The 24,119-nt window shown below is 46.9% G+C and overlaps 1 protein-coding gene across 10 annotated transcripts in view; it reads left to right on the top strand.

The window, feature by feature from the left end:
• Window positions 1-24,119, top strand: part of ebf3b (EBF transcription factor 3b) — a 67,262-nt gene that overhangs the window by 31,092 nt on the left and 12,051 nt on the right. For 3 of the 10 annotated variants that reach the window (XM_078104664.1, XM_040178817.2, XM_040178813.2), the window contains exons 7-10: window positions 8,416-8,497; window positions 10,610-10,727; window positions 15,342-15,475; window positions 15,621-15,747. In XM_078104664.1, coding sequence (XP_077960790.1) covers window positions 8,416-8,497; window positions 10,610-10,727; window positions 15,342-15,475; window positions 15,621-15,747 — 461 coding nt within the window. Of the gene's footprint in view, window positions 1-8,415; window positions 8,498-10,609; window positions 10,752-15,341; window positions 15,476-15,620; window positions 15,748-24,119 lie in introns of all 10 variants that reach the window. The other 7 variants (XM_040178815.2, XM_040178811.2, XM_040178820.2 and 4 more) reach the window with 3 other exon arrangements.

Genomic DNA, 24,119 nt, shown 5'->3' on the forward strand with positions numbered 1-24,119 from the left:
CGAGTAACAAATTGAATGTTTAATCCATCTCAGTGCAGATTGAGGGTATCAGGAAGATCGGTAGTCGTATGTGTTCTCTTGTGAATGGTAGCATGCGAGATATTTTTACTCTTCAGGGGTTTGAGGAATGTTGTTGGATTAACGAGAGGTGCAAAGTGGTGGATAAATGCAATTTCTTATCTTTTTCTGAAGTCGTCTGTTGTTTTTCAAATAGGTATTTGAGTTTGACATGAAGTATTTCCAGCCACTCAGTGGAGTAATCTCGGATGTCACATCACGATAGTATTTGCTATGTTTTACCTTATAGAATTGTATATTGTATTCAATATGTGTTTACACTCACCTTTCTTACTCTCAGAGGCTCCTGTTACAGAGACCATTTAGGGGAAACCGTGAGAAATATGCATTAGATATGCTCTCTTAATGTTACCAGAGTCTCTCTAAGTACATATTTAATTCTGTAATAAACGTTTGCTCTGGCATTTTGGAGAAGCAAGATTAGCGTCAACCGCGCGGCATCTCATATAAAGTGTGACAAATTGATATTTTTATATTGCTTAATCTGTTTACTATGATGTTTATGTGAGGAATTATTACAAACTAATTAAAGAAATCACTTTGATATAATTAGTCAGATTTCAGGAAGCTCATTAGCAGTAATTTGCATGAAAAATAAGCCCTGTAGTGGTGCTCAGGCCCAGCTATTCGATCTGTGTTTTATCTGCTTACACATCAACCCCCATTGTTTGTTGTCTGAGGCTGTCTGAAGTGGCCCGCAATATTTTCAGTCATCGCCCCGAGGAGCGGCGGGGCATCTTTCAACAAAGTTCCTCCCCTAAAGCAAGTCAACCTGTGTACGTGGAAGCAGACACTTGCCTCTGTGTACATACGGCGGGAGGAGTCGGCGGCGAAACGCTGTCTATTTATCTGTCAGGTTCCTGACAAAGAACTGAGCCGACAAGTAAGAGCAGGGGGGGGGGGCTTTTTATTCACCGTACTTACATGCCCGGTCTATGCCCAGAGACTCATGTTATTTGCAAATCACACTCTTTGAAAACTCACAAACGGGGCGAGACGTTGCCTCGCTATGGGTTTGTCAGCTGCCTTCACAGCAACCAGCTACGTATCGCTAGCAGTGTGCGGTTTCGGTGAGGAAGCAGCTTTCTCGTAGCATTTGCCTCGCTGTCACTTTTTTTTCCCAACACATGTGATCTGTGTCTTCATGCTTGGGGTCTCTCCTCCCTTAGAGGGTTGCCATCTTCCCTTTGGACTGACAAACAGAACGCCCACACTCCCGCTGAAATAAAAAGAGAGAGAGAGAGAGAGAAAAAAATACACCCATGGAATTACATCATTATCTGTTGAAGCGGTTCCTTCAAGCTCGTCCGGATGTATGTGATATTCCCGTTATTAGACAAAAAAATACTGGTTTTGATTTGAACTAAAAAAGTTATTTTGAATGAGACGTTTGTTCGTAAGGATACCCGGGTCCAAAACAGGACCTGTTTATTCTCTTTAGCCGTTTCCCACCGTGGACGAAATCCTTCCCTAAACATCCGGACAGAGGAGCACTTGTGTGGCGCTGATGTCACAGACCTACCTGGCCTCCCTCTCACAAAAGCTTAGGTATCATTAGCTCGGCCCACACAATGGCCATTCAACCGAGCCACTGCGCTCCTCAGGACCGGGGAACAATGTTATTTTTTGTCTCAGAATTATAAAGACAGAGTTTTGCAGGAAACCTGACAGACAAAACCCTTTAGAGGTAAATGCTCCAGGCGGCTTTTGGGTTTAATCTTTTCCCATTAGCATTTTGCCCCCCCCCCCCCCCCCCCCCCCCCCCCCACAACCCTTCCCTCCCCTTGCTCACACACAAAGACCATATTTACAGGGTCAAAAGTAAAGGCTCTGGAGACAGCTTTTTGTATGGATCTTTTCTATATATTGAACACTGTTTTTCAATCGGGTTCACTAAAATCTTAAACAGGTGTTTTCTTGTGGTGGTAAATGTTTTGCTCTGAAACTGAAATTAATATTAAAAATCATTAACCCACAAATTCAGGGGTTTGTTTGAACGAAATAGTCACACTGTCAACAATACAACACAGCTAAGGGTTCATACGTGCTACCTTTGTGCGCGTGCGTGTTCGGGTGCACGTGTGCTTACGCGTGCGTGTGCACACATTCACTTATGCTTGTGTGCGTGTGTGTGTGTGTGTGTGTGTGTGTGTGTGTATGTATGTGTGTGTGACTCCATGTGTGTGATTCATTCCAGGGCAGTTTTAGTCCTTATAAAATATTCATTTTGGTTGTGCAGGGCCCTGTAATTGCCATCTCTCACCCTGAATTATTTATACCTCGCACAGACTGACAAAGCTTTGCCATACGGCCCCAGATGAATCAGAAAGCAGCCATCTCTGCTGCCAACAGCACCGGGCTTTCACACAAATATGGCAGCCACGTCTCTCTGCCTGGCCTCTCTTAATTTGACATTTTCTTTTTCCCCCCTGCCTTTGTCCTAGGTGCACAGAAAGGTTACCTGTTAGCTTTAAGCACCGACCCGCTCTCTGTCTTTCTGTCTCTACCCCCCCCGCTGCCTACATGACAGTCCACAGTGGGTGTTTTCTTTTTTCCTCTCCTTCTGAGAAGGCGTTAATGTGCGCCGCGATGTCGCCTCATGTTTTATGACGACTGACCAGTCCTGACAGCCACTTTAGATGTATGTATTATACATTAGTAATAATCTGGTGCAGGGATACACTCGCATACATTTGAGCAAAAGCACCGACTCACCGACCTGTATGTAACACACACACTCACACATATGCAAATAAGCCCCCACTGACATGGCTGTCGGTAAACGGTCAAAGCCCCCCTGCTGGCCTCGCCTGTACAGCTGCGTTCCTCTGCGTGTTGCCCGGGTCTGATCACTCCAAGGTGCCACAGGAGACAGAGAGAGAGAGACGGCGCTGTATGGCTCCCATTGTTGGCAGGCTCCGGGGCCTTCCAGAACCCCAACATCCAACACCCTAAATGCCACTATTCACCCCGGCCAGCAACTCCAACATGTGCTTATCTTCCATCTCACTAGCGCGCCGAGGTGCTGACTGGTATTTCCTCAAGGCTCCGAGCCTCCGAACGCTGACCGCTAATCAAAGCACCGTATATCTCCTCCTGTCGGCGCAAAAAACCCCACCGTGGAGACACCGCTCTGCGGCTGTTGAGCTGGGTAAATGTTAAACGCCCGAAAAAACTGCATTGTCGACGTGCGCGTTAATGATTCGCAGCGTCAGCAACCACACGAGCAACAAGGCTGAGACGGTCACAGTCATTACCGGCAATCATCCTCACACGGGTTCCGTGGTGTTGATGATTCAATAATATTTATGAGTTCCAGTTTGGATGTGGATGGTGGCGGCTCAATAGCGGCAACCAGTGTCTGATTTGTCGTTACACGCCGAGCCGTGCAAAGACAAAACAATGCGGAATTATTTATGTCTTCGTGTCTTATTATATTGTGTTCAAAGTCCGGGTAGAGAAAAGGCGCATTGAGAGTAAAACAAAGAACAGCGTGCAACAGTACACAGCCTCAGCGGTATCTTGATGTGAGGGAACGGGAGAGGCAGAGAGAAAGCTCGGGGCTAAACATGCAGTATGTGGCAGAGCTGGTGCTAAAAGCTTGCATAAAGCACACAGCCTTGGTCCACTGTTAGCAAGTGATGGATACTTAGCAGGAGCGAGCGAGAGTTTCGTCTAATCTGTTACAGTAAACCTGCGCCAAAGCCTGTGGGGGGGCTCGCTGGGAGTGGGCTTGACGTGGAACCAATTGTGAAGACGAGCGATTCTCTTAAGTAAGAAACTAACAGTGTCCGGCGAAAGAGAGAGAGAGAGAGAGACCAGAGGTGAGGAAAACGAGTACGAGAGAGGAGGAGGAAGAGATACCATAATGAGTCCTGCAGCCATGGAGTAAATGAAGAGGGATTGACAGAGTGAGGGATCCTCAAGTGAAATAATGTCAATGCCACTCTGGCCATTAGAGAGAAAAGGAGGATGGTGGAGGAGACGGTAAAGAGGGATGAATGGAGGGACACAGCTACATCTTTGGGTGCAAAGGAAGTACATCTATTATTTGTGACACCGACGCCACACACACACACACACCACCTACAAAAATATGAAATATGAAACAAAATGAGCTGACAATAGCAGCTGAAAAAAATAAAGAGATACAATCTGCAAAAAGGCCTTGGAAATACCCAATAAATTCTCCGAGACGTGTATTTGGGACATGTGGAACATATAATGATCACAGTGACATCTGCCCTGCCGCTCTCGGAGGGGACGGGCAGAGCTCGCAGAGTGGAAGGGGTTAAACTCCCAAACCCAATAAGGCTGGATAGTGAGGCACTTGTTCCCTGATAAAGAAGTGATAGGATCTGTGGGTCCGGTCCCTCGGCGCTTGTACAGGGGTAGAGCAAATATTGTTAATGTGCTGTGGTTTACTCCAGCTAAGGCGAGAAAAACAGCTCTGCTTGACGAGAGAAGACAGCGGCGAACCAGAATACGACGGGAATATATATATATATATATATATATATATATATCCAAGACCACTCAGTTGCATAAATAAGTGCTGGGAAAGATTAAGATCTGTAAGTGTCTCTATTTCTCGTTTTACCTGCTCCGCCTTGTCACAACAGGAATCTGAATGCAGTTCAGTGGAGTGCCTAATAACTGGAGCAGTAGGTAGGAGAGGCAGGAGGCTTGACATTAAGACCCCGGCGTTTTGGAAATCCGATACGCTATTGACCCGTGTACTACTATCGCAGCGCAGAGATCTTGTGTCAGCAGATTGTCTGACTCTTACGGATACTGTGGCCGTCTGTCGGTGTATTGTGTAACGGCCTAAACAAATAAGGGGAAGCGCTTTTGTACAATACGCCGTGGCATTGAAAGGAGAAAGAATACATCCCTCATGTGTGTAATTTAAGAAAGCGGCGATTGAAAATGATTTCACAAAGCTCAGACTGAACTTTGAGTTTCTTACAAGTCATTAAAAATAATGCAAATGTGAAAATGAATAGTTAAAAAGGACGAAGAAAATTGACAGGAGAGCAATAACCCCCTTAATAATATAACATTATCCTTATTTGCCCTCTTCACTCAAATCAAAGGGATGGACATTTATGCAGGAGTGATATCAACCCTGCAATTAAGTTGGCCATTTAAATGAGAGAAGGCCTTTCTCACCCTGCCTGTTTGTTTTTTTTCCCTTCTCTCTTCTTCTTTTCCTCTATTTCCCCTCTGTTTGATGATGGGAGAGGGTGAGCTAGAATTAGGGCGATGGGTCTTCCTTTGAGTGTCAGCCTAAAATGATCAGAGTAAAGATAAGAGGGTCTAGCAGCCCTCAAATCAGTCAAAGTGCCAAAGTCGGCCTTTTTCTCCTCAATTACCAGGTCTGTGAAGCCGGGGAGTGGAAGGCACCGAGCCTGCTGCATTACTAAAGAGACAATCTATTTCCCCTTTGACCAGAGGGAGAGAAATCATTATGGCATGATTAGTAGCTCCGGCATGCGGGCGCGCATGGAGGTACTACAGGAGACTCGCATTAATTGCCTCAGACCAAGGCATGAGCGGGATTGTTTTAACGTTGATTTGTGGAGCTGAATGACTGGCTGTCGGAGATAAAAGCTGATGTCAGGTCTTAGTTATGCTGGCAGACTTCGGGCGGCGCAGACGGAGCGGGCTGATGTCAAATTGAGCTTCCGCGGCTGCCCTAGAAGTCTTTCTCTATATGCCTGTCGATGTCTTCCTCTTTGTCTTTCTTCACACTTCATAGTTTTCCTTTACGCCTCCCACTATCCCTCCCTCTACTCCCCCTCCGCCCCCCCCCCCCCCTCAGATGGACTACACCCCACCCCTTCCCGCACTCCTTTTCTCTCCCTCCTCCAACCTGATAGCTGCCTTGGCCGATTATTTCATCCAGTGCGGTCCACTGAGAGCCTCCTCTCCCGGCTTTGGAAGAGCTTTAATTAGCCATGTTAATATCCCCTTCATTGGCCTTAATATCACTCAACACCTTCCTCCATCTCGGCGGCCACCAGGGTCCCCCTGTCCTGTCAGAACAGCTGATTATTGAGAAGGATAGCTTTAATCAAACCTAATTGCAGTTCATTCTTTCTCTCTATCCCCCTTTGCCCTCCGTTGCCAACATCTAATGGCAGCGACGACTTGATATCCCATTAAAAAACAATTAAACAACCTCCTTTTGTCTCTGCGCGTGCCAAAACACCAGCACAAACTTACCGTAGATATTTAAGAAGTAAAAGAGAGAGAGCGGGGCCTTGTCTTAATTGCTCTCCTTCTCACCAAGGACCAATTTGCACTGTGCTCATGGAGAATCTTAACCAACTCAAATGTAATGGATGCTGTAGCACTGCCACTGCTGTGGACTATGAAAATTAGGCTTATCTTTTTAGTAGAGAAATTGTGCTTAATTGCCTTCATAATAGTAAACATAAAGGAGCCACTTTATGGTAGCGTGGGCACTCAATTTCTCCTGTTTATTGTTTCTGAACTTTTGGTTTCTCTGTAGTGGAAACAAAATGCAAAAGCGTTAAAGTATCCAGGACTAAGAGACTAAGTCTGAAATGAATTTGTTTCTTTATGAAGTCAATGCATTTCCGCGCCAATGTATTCTATCTCTTGCTATGACATGAATTGTCTACCAATGGATGATGCATGTTCATGCACATGCCCACACGCACACATACCCGTGTTGATTTGCACGGACACACAAACACACACACACAACAGTCGCAGTGGTCTTACCCAATCTGTATGAGAGGCGACAGACAAATAAAAGTCGTATTTCAGGTCGGCTTTTCCGCAGATGTCTGCTGCTCTACATTATGACTCTTTGGGGAAATAAAAACAGGGTCAGGGAATTAGAGTACATAATGGTCATTTTGATGATCAGCCAACAGATGCAACCCGAAAACACAGTGAACACAATCAAGCGAAATGCACTAATGACAAGTCAGGTTTTTTATGGCCTCGCCACACACCGACAGGCAATCAGCGCTCTGGCACAGGTTAAAACGTCCTTTATTGATGTCCAAGCCAAAGCTCCTTGGATGTGGAGTGAAAATATTTTCTCACCTCACCTTCTCCCTCCTGGGTCCTCGGCGGAGCACGAGGTATAGGAGTCTATCGAAGACCGCTTCCAAATGACCGGTGCATGTGTTAATGTGGCCAGGGTTAGAAGGGTCATTTCAGACTCTGATTTATGGCCTGGCCACGATCCCACTGGGTGAACGGGAAGTCTTAAGTGTTGTGAAAGCGTCCTCACAGGCCACACAAGCCACTGTATTTAGCGGAATGAAATGGCCATGCAATCTATGGTGCAATCTATGGTAATCCAATGAGCCGCTGTGTTTCTGGGAGCCGTGGTACTGTTACAATGGAAACCGCAATATTGCATATACTGTAGCAATGCTACAGTGCAGTTTGATGAAAAATAAATATCTCGGCGTGGTATTTATAATGAATCGGGGAAAGCAAAGGCACAATCAGTCATGATTCTTTGGGGAGAATTTACAAAACAAGTCAATTTCATTGTTTATTCTGTGTGTGTTTGTGTATTCACACAATGAAACATTCTTCTCTTAGTGGCCCTGTTGTTAATCTTTCTCTTTATCTATTCCACGGCTGTGATGCCACATCTGACATGCGGCTCTCGACGCGAGGCTTTATCAATACATTTCGTGACACCTGAGAGAAGGAGAGGAAGGCGGCGGTACAAACCAAGCCCAGATCTCACTCAGACGTGACATTTGTTCAGAGACGATTAGCCAGGTTGTAATTTGTGGCATAATTGCCTCACCCACCCACAAATGCACGGGTGTGAGTGTGTGTGTGTGTGCGTTGTGTGTCTGTGTGTGTGTGCGTGGCATACGGTGGTCCCAGGAGTGTCCGCCTAATTGCCTGACAGGACTATAAGTTTTGTGGCGCGCTCCCACCTTGTTAGGTCCTTTATCCCTGATGCTCTTCAAACAAGACCTGGTCACAGGTGGGCCTCATTTGCTTCCCTATTGAACAGGAGTACTTTAATTGCACAGGGGGTGTCCTGGGATTAAAGAGGTGGGTGGAATATCAAGTGACTTCCTGTATGTTAGTGGCAGATGGGTGTTGGGAAAGACCCGTGAACTCAGGTGAGGGGATGAGACGACAAAGACACTGATGCTCTTGACTTTGAGAGAATGATAAATAATGTGACTCCCCGGGCCTGAGGTGGTGCAATGTCAATGTTTATTTCTGATGGAGGGATGGAGGTGTGATAATTCTTGCAGAACTTTTTCATTTTAAAAGGATTGCATTTAACCGTCTGTGCTGTTGTTTTGTGCTTTCCTTCAGATTCTTCCTGAAGTTCTTTCTCAAGTGCAATCAGAACTGTCTGAAGAATGCAGGGAATCCACGAGACATGCGTCGATTCCAGGTGACTGAAGTCTCACACAGATTCCCCACACTCGCCTCCGTGCGGCTCTCTCTTTGCAGACGCACCAGGTGTACACACGGGCAGATGCACAACACTAAGTCAAATCGACACACGTATGAAAACAATTAAATTATTTAAAGGAGGCAAAAACCCAGAGAGAGAGAGAGAGAGCAGAAGAGAGATTTTGTGTGCTGTGCGCTCTGGACAGAATATTTATTAGGGGAATAGAATCTGACACAAATAAGGATATAGGATTTTAGAGTGCCATCAATTGTGCTCCCGACAGTTTTCTGAGCCTCAGCACAGAGGGGAGGACGATCCAACCACATGTAACAACAGTGTTAACTCAGGATCTGTCTGGCAGCGGAAACGCATACCTTCTTATACACACACACATGTGGAAGCCCGCTGACACACACACACACACACACACACATATGGAAGGATGCCCGCGTAAGCTAGAACTGCATATATTTGCTTTCTCTACATATCTTTCTCATTCCTACCCACACATGCACGTACTCAAACCTACGCATACGCAGTTCTGTTTATAGCCAATGAAAAACCATCTTAAGCCATCTGAAAAGCATCATTATTGAGGGCTGACAAAACGCTGCGATTTAGACAAAAAAAGGACACGACCGTTGAGAACTTTTACTGCTCTTTAACCCTCTCGCTTCTAATGTGTCAAGTGGTCGAGCCTTGAAATGATTACCCCCCCCCCCGGCTGATGCAGGTATCCTACCGGCCACTCCATTTTTCCCCACATGCCACTAGGTCAAGGTGAGAGTGGGAGAGTTTAGTGCGATTTGTCTTATCGGGATAGTGGCAAACTACAGGAGGGCGTCCGTCACCGACAGCACCGCTCTGTGATAGACACACAAGTCAGCATCCTCCAGGAGGAAACTTAAGACATGAAACAGACAAGACAGGGTGTCCCCTCCTGATGTCACCACCATCAGACTTCCCCCTGCCTCCTCAAATCTCCCCTCAGGGTGAATGTGGACTGATGCGTGACAGCCACCAAGGGCTCCCACCTTCCCCTGCCGTGTGTCAGGAGGAATGCAAAATACGTTTTTTTGTTTTTGTTTTCATGAAACTAAAACAACATGAACATTAAGTTTAAAATAACAAGATTGTTTTTTTCCCGCTCATGATCATCATTCGTCTGCTGTCCAGCGGTTAGTGTGCCGTTTTCCCCTAAATAGATTTCCCAGATGCTCCTCCGTAGGTGTTGCTCTGGCCAAAGTTGTGTATTCTGCATGCCTTCCACTCCACTTATTACCCCCAAAAACCAGCTGGAGGCCATAGAGGGCCCAATCCATCATCCTCAGCTTGGCCCAGCTCTGAACCTGCTCACAAGAATGGAGCTCTTTCACTTCCCCTTCTCTCCCCTTCCTCCCCCTTACAGCCCCCAACCCTCCCAAACCCCCCCCCCCCCCCCCACCCCCTCTTCCCCCTAAATTCCACTGCTACACCGGGGTCACTTACCGGCGAAGCAAACCTGAGAGGGGCTCTCCGTTTCCGGCTCAGAAACACTTTGGCCATTCACATGCAGCTCACTGTTTGGAGATGTGGTGGGCAAAAAACAACAACAAAAAAATAAGCGTTATGAAATATGGAGTGTGGCTTGGAATCCGATCCTGGTAAAATGTTTGCTGAGTGATGAGACGGCGCACGGTGCAGTTGCTAATGACTCCAGTAAATTTTAAAAGGGAGGCCTTCCACCCTCAAATAGATGGACCCGCTGATCAATAATTCTGAGCTGGGGCTATGATGACAGTTAAACGGAAATGGTATTTTAGTGATTGAAAAGTCAATTAGCTGCAAGACGCTAAAAAGCAAAAAGCAAATGGCTGAGAAGCAGGGGAACTGAAATGCGATATGCGCAAAGACAACAACCGCTTCGAGAGGTTTGACAATGTAAATTGATTGCACACGGGCGAGCACCTGGACACAGCTGAGTTTCTAAAGCATTTATTTGTCCCCTGTACCCCCCCCCCCCCCCCCCCGCAGCATTAACGAGAACGTCCGTAAAAAACATATTTCTCTGTCTACATTTTTCTCTCACAATGTATTAAATTGCATGTTTCACCTTCACTCTTGTTGCAGGTTGTCGTATCGACGACCGTCAATGTCGACGGCCACGTGTTGGCTGTATCCGACAACATGTTCGTACACAACAATTCCAAGCATGGGAGAAGGGCTCGCAGACTCGACCCTTCAGAAGGTACGCCTCCATATCTGGAGAATGGTAGGCACATTTTACATCCTATAATTTGCCACGCTCCCCTTTCCTCTTAGTTTCTTTTAGACATCCACCCATTTCACAAATCTCACACCTAGTTGCATCTAGTCCTTTAGAATTTTGTATTCCTCCATCACTTTCATTTTCACTTTCTTAGTTGCCTTCTGCCTCCATCACAACTATTTGCCGTGGCTTGACTGGAAATAGCGGGCATTACTCTGTGTTTTTATCACGGCGATATCCCTAATGATGAGGATAATACTCTAAGGCTAATTTACGATTTGAAAATGTTACGCTACTTCCAGTCTCCTAATGCAACCTTCATTTGTCCTAAAAGCTCTTTGTGAAACATGATCAAATTGCTTAAGAATTTGGCTGTGAGGTCAATTTCCTGTCATTGGGTTCTGCAGATTTAGCTGTGAGTGAGCTGAAACAGGGGGAGAAAAGAGAAAGAGAGAAGGGAGGGGGGGAGGAAATGGTGGGTTGACGGTGTGTGTGTGTGTGTGTGTGTGTGTGGAGGTGGGGGGCGGCCTATGAGAAAAACAGAACTTACTGTTTTTCTTCCAACTGATTCCATATGATAGACTGATTGCCTGCTCAACCAAAAGAGAGAAAAGAAGGACCACCAAACCATGGGAAATCCAAAAAGTAAAATGCACTAAACATAACCTTACGACCCCTGTGGCCTCCACTCGCAGATGGGAGCACATGCAGCTGAAAGATTGTGAGAAAAAAAAAAAAAAAAAGGAGAGAACTGACTTGGGCCAATTGTGCAAATTGCTTATCATCAGAATTCAAGACCCAATTATGGCTGGGCAAACAGTTTATATACACCACTGACTAAAACAAGCTTCTCAACACATTAATGGGCATTAATGGTTCTATCACCAAAAGCAAATGTAATGTTTAATACAACAACGGCTAATAAAAAAAAGACTAGACAATTAATATATTTCCTTGCTCTCCAGTCCTAGTGGGGGGAAAAGCTAATCTATTTGTTTTTGTCTTTATTAATGACTCCTCTACTGGAGAACAAAATCAAATAATTAAAGTCCTGCCCGGAGCACCAAAGTCATTATGTTCGCTGACGTTCTGTTTGTGTCTTTCACGTTTATGACACGATAGGTGTGGATCGCCTAGCAACCGGTTTCTTAATGAGGGGAGCAATTAAAGAGGTTGAGCCCTCGCCTCCATGTTCCCCCTCTCCCATGGGATCCTGTGTGTTTTGTGTGTATATGGTTGTGCGTGTGTGTGTGTGTGTGCCTGTGTTCTTTACAGGTTACCCCAACCCGTCCCTTTCTTCTCCTCTCCACCACACTCTTCAAAGCAGCAGAGTGACGCCCCGTAAAGAAGCTAGTGTCAACCGCCCAGTTGAACACGTCTTTGTCTAATAACTTTAATACACCTTCCCTCTGAATAGCCGCGTGCGCTCTCGCGACTTGAGACCTTTTATTTTATTTTCTTCCCCTCCTTCCTTCCTCCCTCGCAGGCGCAGCTCCACAGCAAACTCATTTAACATGCATCAACGACAAATTGGCTTTGTTTAAGTCACCTTTCACAAACAGACACGTGAGAGGAGAAGAAGCGAACATAAAATGTAATTCAGGCCGTGTCCTCCACAGTGCTTTGACAACTAGCGGGCAGACAGACAGCGTGCTTTAAATTAGCAACACATTCCTCCTCCGGAGTCCACTGGGCGAGTAGCTCCAGATATGCGCCTGACTGACTGACTGACTGACTAACTGACTGACTGGCTGACTGAGTGCCTGTGTGTCTGAAAGGGAGCGGCGTCCTTCCTCTCAGCCCACGCTGCACTTGCTCCGACTCGGATCAAGAGGTGCTGCCCCCTATTGGCGCAGGCGCGGGATCGCCTGTGCTCTTGACGGACTGAACATCCCCGCGTGACATTTTATTTTCACTCGTGTGTACTGTCGCACAACAAGCATATTACGCATTCAGACACGGACGTGCTTTGTGGCCGCCTGTCACTCAAACGTGTACGGATTCAGGCTCAAAAGGTGCATAAACATGGCCACAAATAGCCGAGGCGTTCACACAGCGTCAGCCCCCCCCCGCATATGAAAACACACCCTGAACATCACGGCACCGACTCTCTCTCTCTCTCTCACACACACACGTTCCTTAGCTCAGCTTCACTATTATAGAGCCCCAGACAATATAGGAGACTCAGCACAGAGCCTGCAGCGCCTGCCTCATTTGCATGCCAAGTGGCTGTAATGCTGTTAGGGTTTATGCAATAAAGACAAGTGAATCCAGACTGCTGGGCCTAAGAGGAAGAAAGAGAGGGAGGTGGTGGAGGGGGTAGGATAGGAGAAAGTGAAGGAGAGAGTATGAGAGAGAGAGAGAGAGAGAGAGAGAGAGTCAAAGGGAACAGATGGCCCAGGGAGAGGTAAAAGGTATAATCCCATCAGCTGCACTATCAACCGACCATCTGGACATCCCACAGCACAATTACAACACATTTCAGCAGGCAGAACAAAGGACGGCTTCGTGGGGCCACATCAGACCTGTTTGAGTGTGACAATACTAGAAGTGAGAGCTCCTCCGCTCAGATCTGGGATCAGTTTTGACGTCCTCTACGGCTAACCCCAACCACGGAGGAAAGAGATTAAGACGGATCATAGATCAGCCCGCCGGGGTCATTTCGCAGCGCAGCGGATCTTGTAATAAATTCACACACACACACATATAAAATGCAAACAATTCAGCGTTCAGAAACATGCTACGACACACAAACTGAAACGGAGGGAATTTTCCTCCACCGCAGCGCAAAGTTTGCAAATACTTAGTGATGCAACACTTAGAGCGGCAAGCTGGCTCTTTGCATCCTCGTCCGTCCACTCCTGGTGATGCCTATCATCTGCCGAGGGGGCCATTGTGCGTGTCTGTCATCAGATCGCCTGCGCTGACTGTGTAATCCACTTCGCCACGGTCCCCATTCAGCACATGCTCCCCTCTCTGTCTGCGCATTGAGACATATGCAAATTTCCAGGCAGAAGGGTGGACGGCTTAGGGCCTCAGTCGCTGCCTCTCCATGGGTCCTTCTGTGTGTGGGAGGGGGCGCTGGGATTTCGGAGGTTGCGAGTCTCAGTGTGTGTGTGTGTGCGTGTGTGTGTGCGCGCGCTTGTGTATGCCTGTCGTAGGTTTCAGGCTGCAGCTGCCCCCCAACAGGCACCGTCACCATCAGGCCGTTTTCTAGCCTCCTCCTCCTCCCTCCCCCCTCGACCCCCCCCCCCTCTTCCCCAAAGTCAATTTGTTTACAGTAATTTTGAAGGGTGAATTATTTGCTGTAATCGTCCGCACTGATGAAGGTCAGGCCCTCAGAGGGGGGCCAGCATGCCCATAGAGGGTTGGTCCTCTTTCAGACGCTCCGCTTCGCAATTAAGGAAAGCAAATGTCACTCCTCCAGGCCTCACAAATGAAAATCTGTACGGGGTGATTAGCATGAAGTCAACAGCGCCTGTTAAAGTCAGATTCCCTGTAGTACCGACGTGTGTGTGTGCACTTTATGGGCAGGGAGAGAGAGCAAACATGACCCGGACAGACCCAACAGCAAGGCAAACAAAGGGAGATGTCTTGTCGGAGGTGATCCATACAACAATGGCCGACTGTGATTTACTTACTGGATGGAAGGGATAATAGAGGTTCAGAACCCAGCTTGTAAAGAAATAAGGAACTTGCTGGAATAGTTGCTCACATTTTGAAGACTAGGAAAAAACATTTCGTAATTCATATTGTATTAAAGGATATTGATGGAAATAGATTAAATTTGATATTGCTATTTTATGGCTAGCTGTCATGCTATTTCTGTTGTAAACACGGTGTTGTGCTCAACACCATATTAAGGTAATGCATCAAATGACAGTGGATGCTAGGCAGCAGATCACTCAAATTAGATTATAATAGCAGCCCAGACTGTTGATGAATGGCAGGGCTAGGTAGCAGAAGTAGCGCCAGATGAAAAGCATTGTAATAAACAATATGAAATGGATTGAATCGATCACAAAGAGGGGAAAAAAAAACAAAAACTCAACCTGAATAATTCGCGAGTGCATTTCACCTTATGAAACCTGAATATACGCAGTGTCCCTGCACTGTGCTGCACATGCAGAACAAAAGTAATGAAATAATAATAATAAACCGGCAAAGCTTTGGCTTGTCATGTCCACTTTAACAGCACGCATTCTTGACTCATTTAAGACGTGTTCAACTTTGAAATTTGACTGTACGGGGGGGCATGCTTAATCAATTCTGATAGCTGCGTTTGCCCTGACACATAATTTGCTCCATCAAATCATTTTCCTTGCGAGCCCGGCGTTTAGCCTTTGTGAAGTGGACCATTTGAAGGGTCTGCTTAACTACACCACTCCAGCGCGCTGATAAATGATTTTGATTCTCATGCTTTAAAGGACAAATCCATCATTTTTTATTTTTTTTTCCAGGGGCAATTTCCATGATACGTCTTTGTGAGACGGACATGGAGGCGATGCGATAATGTGTCCATGTGGGGAGAGACATGGGGCTGAGTGTTGAAGCTCAGGTGCTGAATTTGCTCTTCTCTTTGTGTTGGATAAGCAGCCACCCCGTGCATCAAGGCTATCAGCCCGAGTGAGGGATGGACCACAGGAGGAGCCACCGTCATCATCATAGGGGACAACTTCTTCGACGGCCTACAAGTCGTGTTCGGCACCATGCTCGTATGGAGTGAGGTATGATTTGGAGTTCTGGGGAGTTGTAGATTTGGCTAATATTGGCTACTTTTATTCTTTAACTTTCCAGCCGATAGCGTACAGACTCCCTAGTTTGTTATTACAAAGGTCTCAATATGTATTTTTCTCTCCCTCCGTCATCCAGCTGATAACTCCACACGCCATCCGTGTCCAGACTCCACCTCGGCACATCCCCGGAGTTGTGGAAGTCACGCTGTCCTACAAGTCCAAGCAGTTCTGCAAAGGTGCCCCTGGGAGATTTGTCTACACTGGTGAGTCAAAGCCCTCCTGCACCTCCCCCCCCCCCCCCCCCCCCATTCTAGATGGACCTCCTCAGCCCCAAGTCCAGGCACTAATAATGAACTAACCATGGCCCTGCTTTCTGAATGTTAAAGTGTGACATCTGCACTGCTAGGGAAAAGGTGTTTTGGGGAGGGGCTCCTTCAAGTGCAACTCGATCCCCCTCTGACCTGCCGTCATACAAGGGCGCTGCTAAGCTCTGTTGAGCTCAAGCTGTCAGGATATCTCATCGGGACAATCTTCTGTGTCTTCCCCGTTGCAAGACAGACAATGCTGTCCGCCAATCTGCTGATTTTGTAAATCAAAATGTCGTTTCATTTTTAAAACTTTTGTATGAATCCGATTAGGAAAGCGGTATCTAGGTTAACTGCATGAGTGAGAAGTTATCGTCATGCGTGTTCAATACGAAGTGACGGGAGAGGACGTGTGTAGAGAGACGAGGGAGACGTGAGCAAAAGGGGTGTGTGTGTCACACTATAAGTAAGGGATCTGATTATCTTGGCTAACAGAGGGAAGTGGTGGTCTTATCTGTCATCATTGGTGAGGAGACAGAGGTCGCGGGGGTCAGAGCCCGTCTGACCTGGAAGCCTCTGTCTGTTCTAACTCTGACGGGCAGAATGAAACGGGGGCGCTCAAAGCACTCTCCCCCCCGTCCACACCCCTCCAGCACCCCTGAGCACAGCTCTGGCCTTGAACGCGGCAGAATTGCAAAGTGTGGGCCTGGATCCCCCCCCCCCCCCTCCCCCCTTCCCCGCCCCCCCTCTAACCTCCCCCCACCTCTCAGGAAACCCCCATCCAGACCCCTCCATCCCGGGGCAGCTGTTTCTCATCAAGCCCCCCCCCCCCACACCCTCCACCCCCCCCCCCATCTCTCTTTCGCTCCCCAAACCACCACTACCGCTGCAAACACCACTACCACCCCCAGCCATCCGTCCCCTTCTACTCCAACCGTGCCGTCTGGCCCGGCTCTCCTGCATTTAACCTCCCTAGCAGGAGCGGAGCAGAGGCCAACAAGGCACCGGGATAATGAAACAGGAGTGTAGTGTGGCTGCGTGAGTGTATGTGTGTCTGTTTCTGTGAGAGAGCGAGCAAGGGTGGGGTGGGGGGGGGAGAAGTGCGCGAGTGTGTGTGTGTGTGTGTGTGTGTGTGTGTGTGTGCGTCCGTGTGTACATGTGCTACCGCCCAGCAGAGAGAATGTGTATAAGTTAAGACATTAATGGCTTCTATAGCACCCTGGTGAAAGTACCAGGTCCCTTAAGAACAGACCCCATTAGTCACAGAGGCTAAGCGGATTGGGATGATTACCATCAGGTTTTACTGGGGAAACGTGTCCCCTTCTCTCTATCTTTGTTGATTTTTCACCCCCCCCCCTTCCAACCCGCCTCCATTCTTCTCTCGCTGTCTTCGCTGGGTTCCTACTCACTTCCAGTTAGTATAAAGATACAATTACCCCTGGAGGCAACGGCGGTACAATTGATTAGCGGCCTGAATTAAAAGAGAAAATCAGGAATAGACAGGTCCGGCTCCACCGCCCGCTATTCCCCGCGTGTCTCACCTTGATTGTACAGAGGGTTGACGCGTGAGAGAATGAAAGCGTTAACGAGAGCAGTACGCAGAACGCCACAATTAGACTCCACTGATTCCATATGTACAGTAATTGCTAGGTGAAAAGGATGTTAGCTACTTCTCCTTGGCCGACGCATCGAGCTCAAGTGAGTGTATCGTGTATTTAAGAGCGGAACAGCTCATTTCCAAAGCGTAGCCCTTCCTTCTGTGTAAGTGCACTTGAGGAAAAAAAAAAAAAAAGAAGAAAAATAGTGTCACAATAGCAAATGACTTGGAAGTGAAATGGGCCTGTAGTGACACAACGTTGTGGTGTCATCAGGAGAGCAACACGTGCGTGTCAAAGGTGTAGTTATCAAAGAATACGGATTCAATCGGGACTTTTCAGCACAACTTGGGAGGAGCACCTTTTTTTTTTTTCTCTCCTTGTTGACTCTTCTTGCACCTCCACCCTAATTGGGGAGATTTAACCCGCTTAACTTAAGAAATTATCACAAATTACCAAGAGTCAACACGGAGGAGACTGCAGCCAATTCGAACTGCAGGGGGACACGTCCTCAGTGACCTGGAACGGCTCCAAAACTCACAATCCATTCTCAGAAAGAGAGCACCCTGTAATGTATGTCAAACAATCCTGTTGGCATTGACTATTGCATGTTTAAAACACTAATGAGACAGACAGACATACCATATAAAACTTAAGTAGGCTGTGGTCCACTGGCTGCTTCCTATCGGCACGGCCTTAAAGGAAAGACATGTCAGCCGTATTTGCTATATCTCAGTCCGTACCTTTTTACCTTCCAGCAGAACATTGTCCCTTGGAGCTTGCTGGCTTGTCCTCTGTTTAATCTATGTATTGGTTATCCATTGGCCCAACTGGCCGCAAGGTTGTAGAAAACCCTGCCTGTGCCTCGGGTCAATATTTTATTATACGTTATACTTTATTGAGCACTGCACTACAACATGCATGCTGGTTTGATCAGACGATTTATTTTCTAAAGTATCAATTTTCAGCCTCATTTGCAGCATCTTAACCTTTTTACTGCATTGTTACGGTGGTATGTGAGTAAATCATAAATAAAGAATTTGACCGCACAATTCATCCAATTAAAGCGCCTAATTGGATCAAACCTTTTGCTTTTCTATCTTGGCCAAGTTTCCACAAGAGCCCCCCTCCTGGGGCAACTGACGCAGGCCCTTGGTAATATGGTTCTGCGAGCAGTCCTAACACACTCAGCCACTATTTATCCTAATCAGTGACATCCACATAACCGGGATTGCTTAAAATGAACCCCTTCCGCGCCCCAGAAAACGCACATTTACCGGGACCCCATTTGTCATGGGTAAATTGAGGGTCAGTAAACTTCGCCTGTATCCTCCAGTGGGGATCCAGGACATGCATCATAACGTTAGGAGAGAATGATTGGCGAAGGCGAGCTGTCACACATTTGTCAGGGGGAAGGGAACATTATTTGCTAATTTCCCAAGCTGGGCACTGACAGGGTGCTTCGTCTTCAGACCTTTGGTGACCAGCATGGCTTCCCAGCTATTAGTAAAAGTCAAGTGTTTTTTTTCCTCCTTTCCTCACTGTAAAGCAGCAGTAATAGGATCCACTCATTCGAGCTCACACGGCTAGCAGCCTACTGGCTGAAGGATTTTGGATGGAGGAGATGCCCCATACAGTGAGCTGCTCTTGCCAGACTTTAGTTGAGGCCAGACAGCCTTGAGGGCTGATGGATCACAAACTTTCCTCGTCAAGGTGACGCTATCGACTCCACTGCACCGAAATCTGACAAAATGGGTATGAGGCGGTCATTCATCAACATAAGGACAAAGGGGTCATGTGTGCTTCACTCAATACTGGTGGAGATCAAGAAATGTCAGCCACCGTAAGGGATGGAAAAGGAAGATGCTCATTGTGCCGCAGCAAGTTCCCTTTTTAGTTAAGCTTCAACAACAATTTCTTACCTCAGAATTATCTGAATTTGAATGTCTTTCAATGCACTTGCGCCAAAATAAAGTTGTGGAAAATCGGATGTTGAAATAGTGACGTCCAGTTTTTTTGAAAAAATGAAACTCTCAGAAGGAGAAACCAAACAATTATGTAGCCTTCAGCTCCTCTCACTCCAAAAAGAAAGTAAACAAACAAATCAGATCGGCCTGTGAATCGGGGCCTATCCTTATGTCTCCTCTACGCCCTGCTGTCACTTTGAAGTCTCAGACTCAGACGCTGATCAGATGGAGAGCTTCCTTTTCATTTCCTGTCCTGCAGGGTTGGGTTTGGTTCTCGGTTGGTTGCTGGTCAGCAATGGGGTGTGGCCTACAGCAAAGATAGGCTGTAATCAAAGTCATTCACAGAGGTATGTAAACAGATCCGTTTTATAGGAGGACTCGCAAAACACACACGAAGCGCCTTAAGCAAGCATTGTGTATTTAAAGCATTTGAACACACAACATTTTAAGGTTTTTCTTTTCTTTCTGTACAGCCACACCTGCAGTATGAAGTGCTGGAAGTAGGGATAACATAGGTATTTTTTTAAATGTCATCGCCACAGTCAAGCGGGTTGTAACCAGTTGGCACAACAGTTTTATCCCGTGTCAAAGCATGTTATCCACCCGCCGCATCCCCATACCTGCGCTGTCTTATTACAACGCTGGTATTTAGCACCGGCTCCACGGGAGCGGAGCAGACACTCGTTGCCAAGTTAGATGGGCCCTGGTTTTTGAAGGCCCCGTGAGCTTGTGTGGAGCGCGACAAGGTTCCACGGAGGAAGGTCCTTGTGTCCAATTAGAGGGCTGACGTGACACGTGCTCGCTCTCCCCCGCTGTCAGGCAGCTTGTCAGGTAGGCTTTGAGAAGCACACTGTGGCATTATTCCACAGCGTGTTATCAGCAAGTGACCTGTGAAATCCAGCTTCAGGAAATTGATTGAAATGAGCACTTGCAGTTGAGCATGTATTTTCCTCCATTACGCCTCACTGTGAAATGTATTGTGGGTATGTTTCAAGAGAATAATGAAAGTATGGCTGGGTGTTTGGTTATTTTTCTCGCTCAGTAAGGATGGTATTCATTGATTTCATTTTAATTGGACCCCCTTTTTGTCCCACGGTATCGTTAGAGGTCTGTTTTGTAATGGCTCTTAAAATGGATTGTCCTCAGTAAGTCACAGCATCAATCCAGGAAAGATAGACAGAGGAGACGGGGGGGGCCTTGATAGACGAGGATCTTTCCCCTCCTCCTCCTTTCTCCTCCTCTTCTTGCCCCATTTTCAGTATGATCCACACCCGACGGGCTTTAAAAGTACTCCACGCACCCCTCCTCCCCCGCCGCCGCCTTTTGATTGAAATTCATCGGCAAGTTTATTGAGAAATGAATGAGAGAGGCAGCACGGTATTGACTTTGAGAGGAAAACACAACTCATCTTGAATGAGGGGGAAAACGCGGCCGTAATTTAGCTGCCATCGATCTATGCCCCGTCCATGTATTGATCTTCATTTTACAATATTAATTTGCGCTTGCAATCAGCTGTGAAGGGAACCCATTTGATTCCTGTCGGCCGGTAATGTGTGAAAGTCCGCCCGACGTCCTCAGAGGAGCGGCACACATACTTTAGATGTCATCTAAGAGGATTGAACAGGTGTCTTTGGCCATTTCTAATAACACAGCCGATATGAAGGGAGTCTGAAATTATGGATGTGCAATCTGTAACATTGCTCCCTTTTAACCGTGTTAATTACATTTTATCTGTTGCAGGAGCAATATGTGCTGCAGACTGTTACTGTCTAGGCTTTTTTCATCTGTATTGGCTCAAAGTTCATGAAATTTCAATGAACATTGATCCGTCTCTATTGATTTATCCTAACTGCAGATCTTTGAAATTTGAATTTCCTGTTCATCTTGTGACTGCTGGAGATGGAATCACTCAGTGGTAACTGGCTGCAGTGGATGGCGATGACATGGTCAGTGGTAAAACAGATGGGGTTTGCTTTGCGTGGATTTGCAGTGAAAATTCCAATTGTTTTTTTTAAATCTTTTTGTTAAGATGGTGTTCACACCTGCATGCATTTTTCTATTCTCTCAACGCCGAAACGTATCGACTGCGGCGCAGCAGCGTGACCTCTGGATGTCTGACCTATTACCTACTGTCCAATTTTAACTCCTTACGGTAACACAGAGGAGATATTCCCTCTTCATATAGCTCCAGTAGCTTAGAGTGCAGAGAACAAGGTCATTACGCGCGCTGATGTGGTTCTGAACTGCAATCATCTGACGGACCGCAGGAGCCTTGAAGGCTTCAGTTGGACTGTTTGACAAGTCACAAATGCAATAACACTTGATGAACTTCTGCCTGTGCTGTTTATCTGTCTCCCCCTTTCCAACTCCCACTCCACCTCTAATTTGTGTTAAGGGGAAAGAGAAAAAAAAAAAAAAAAGAACTGCTCAATGGTGTAGGAGGAGTGGAGATAAGCTCGAAGCAGTTAAGTATAATTAGCGAAAGTAATAGCTGGCAAATGGCAACAAGGCTAGGTTTTTATCTCCTGGAAAGATAGAGTTATCGTAATAAGCTGTAATGGCTGGCAGGAATGCTAGTGCTCGGCGCAAGCTTCCATTCAGGCTGATAGACTTAACAAGGAACAATTTCCCTTAAATTTACGGCTTTGCTCCAACATTTCCCCGCGTTTGTACCCAAATACTGTAAGTCAATACATGTGTTCAGTCCACTCCCATATAGACCGGGGGGGGGGGGGGGGGGGGGGCACACAGTAGCGCACTGCCACGTAAGCACTTCTGGCTGCCAACGTCGGCCGTGTTACACGGTTCCTGTAGAGCGGTTACTCGTGTCCCATTTCTAGAGAACATGGAGAGGGAGCAGCAGACCACACTCAGATGCCATGTACGCGGCATCCACTCTACATTTTAAGTGAAGTGGCTAGCTGGGGCGGCTAAAGGGGCTCTCAGACAAAATGTGTTTTAGGAGCGCGAAAGGACCAAAAAGATTATGGCGTCAGATGAAAATAAGATTGGGGAAGTGCACATTCCAGGCAGTGGAATTCTACTGAAGCGCTGCCATGGACGCCTGTGCGCATGTGTGATACTGAAAGTTGGAAATTATATGGACACAGCTGCATACCGAGTCATGCATTCCATTTCTTCATATTCGGAAACACGATCATTTACCCTCTAGAGTGATAAAATTACCAAAATATTCATGAAAAAAATATCTGGTGTGATATGTGGCGGGAGCAAGTCTCTTTGGTTGGCGTGTTCTTACCAATAAAAGTTGCAAAACCCTTTACATTTTAAACATAATCGCTTTGTCACTTTGTTCTCTCATTACTTTTGTTAAACGCTAATCATCTCTGGAGTAATACAACGGAAACAAATGTACAAACAATTATGTCTCTCTCTATGGTCCCGCAAGCGGGGTGGAATATGTAAGTGGTGTAATTGAACAAAGTGTGCAACCTGTCTAAACCCGAACAGAAAATGATAGAAAATGAAAATTCTATTAGTCCATAATGTTCCCTCGGCCCCCCCTTCGCATGCGCTCTTCATCTCTCCTGCAAAGTATTCAAATGCAAGCCCTGCCTTACCTCCCTGTGTCTCTTTTTCTCTAATTATCCATGAGGTCAGTAAGCAAAATGGGGAAGAAGCCAGGAGATCAATACAAATTATCCCTGAGCAAACCAGTGCTGACAGTTTGAATTGCAGCATATGTTTACCCAAAATCAGGCAATTTATCTTAATATCAGGCGAGTAATGCAGCAGGGGTGAGAGGTCACACAATCTCTCCACCTCATAATTACCCGCCTCTAAAACAGGAAAGTGGTATTGATTGGCCGCGAGCCGGGAAGCGGGCGTGACTGGAACGTGCGACCCCCCCCCTCCCCCGCCCGCCCCCTCCCCCTCGACTCCCCATTGCCTCCCCACCAACCCTTATCATACCTCCCCACAGTTCCCCTCCCCATCCTCCTCGTTCCCTCCTCCCCTTGGCTAGACTCCCCACCCTGTGCAGGATTTATGGGATGTGTGTGGAGGGTTTCATGTTTCCTTGCAGCGACTGAGACCCCTCGCAGGAGGGATAAGGGAGGGGTGGGGGGGGGGGACACGCTCCTTCCACACCCTCACCCCCATCCCCTTTTATCATATCGTGTTGGAAGGACGAGGAGGGCCAAACTCATTTTGGCGATGCGTGGAGTCGTGCAAGGGCAGCGCTGCTAGATTTGCCTGCTTTAGTAAAGTTTACGACAGAGTGTGAAGTAGGAACACGATGATGAACCGAGGAATAAAAGAGGCGTAGCGTGGTAGAGTGAAGAGGTGGGAACAAAAAGGGGGAAACGGCTGCTGTCAATGTGTGTGGTGTAAGAAAAAGCGAGAGGAGAAGTAAAAAAAAAAAAACTCAGCAGATGAAAGAAAATCTTTGCCTTGATCCACCGAATACCCACAAAACCCATTCATTGTCCGGATTGAATATCAGTATATATCATCAGCAGCTCTTACAGGATTATTGACATTGTCTGTGTCTGTCTGCACCAGCGTACACGCTATGACTACAAAACTGTCAACTCATCAAGTGACAGCACCGTTTAGCGCTAATGCAAGTCTCCATCAGCTGTCAAAAACATTTGCATGAAATCAATAGCAGATGGCGGTCTGTGTCACCAATTTCATTACGCCGGGGTTGTTACAAAGATCATCTCCATGATAGATGAGATGGCGACACCTCGGCATGTGGAGATCATGCCTGACGCTTGGACTGTGGCTGCACAACACCGAGCCG

Source organism: Gasterosteus aculeatus, chromosome 6, assembly GCF_964276395.1.
Source record: "Gasterosteus aculeatus chromosome 6, fGasAcu3.hap1.1, whole genome shotgun sequence".
Taxonomy (NCBI): domain Eukaryota; kingdom Metazoa; phylum Chordata; class Actinopteri; order Perciformes; family Gasterosteidae; genus Gasterosteus; species Gasterosteus aculeatus.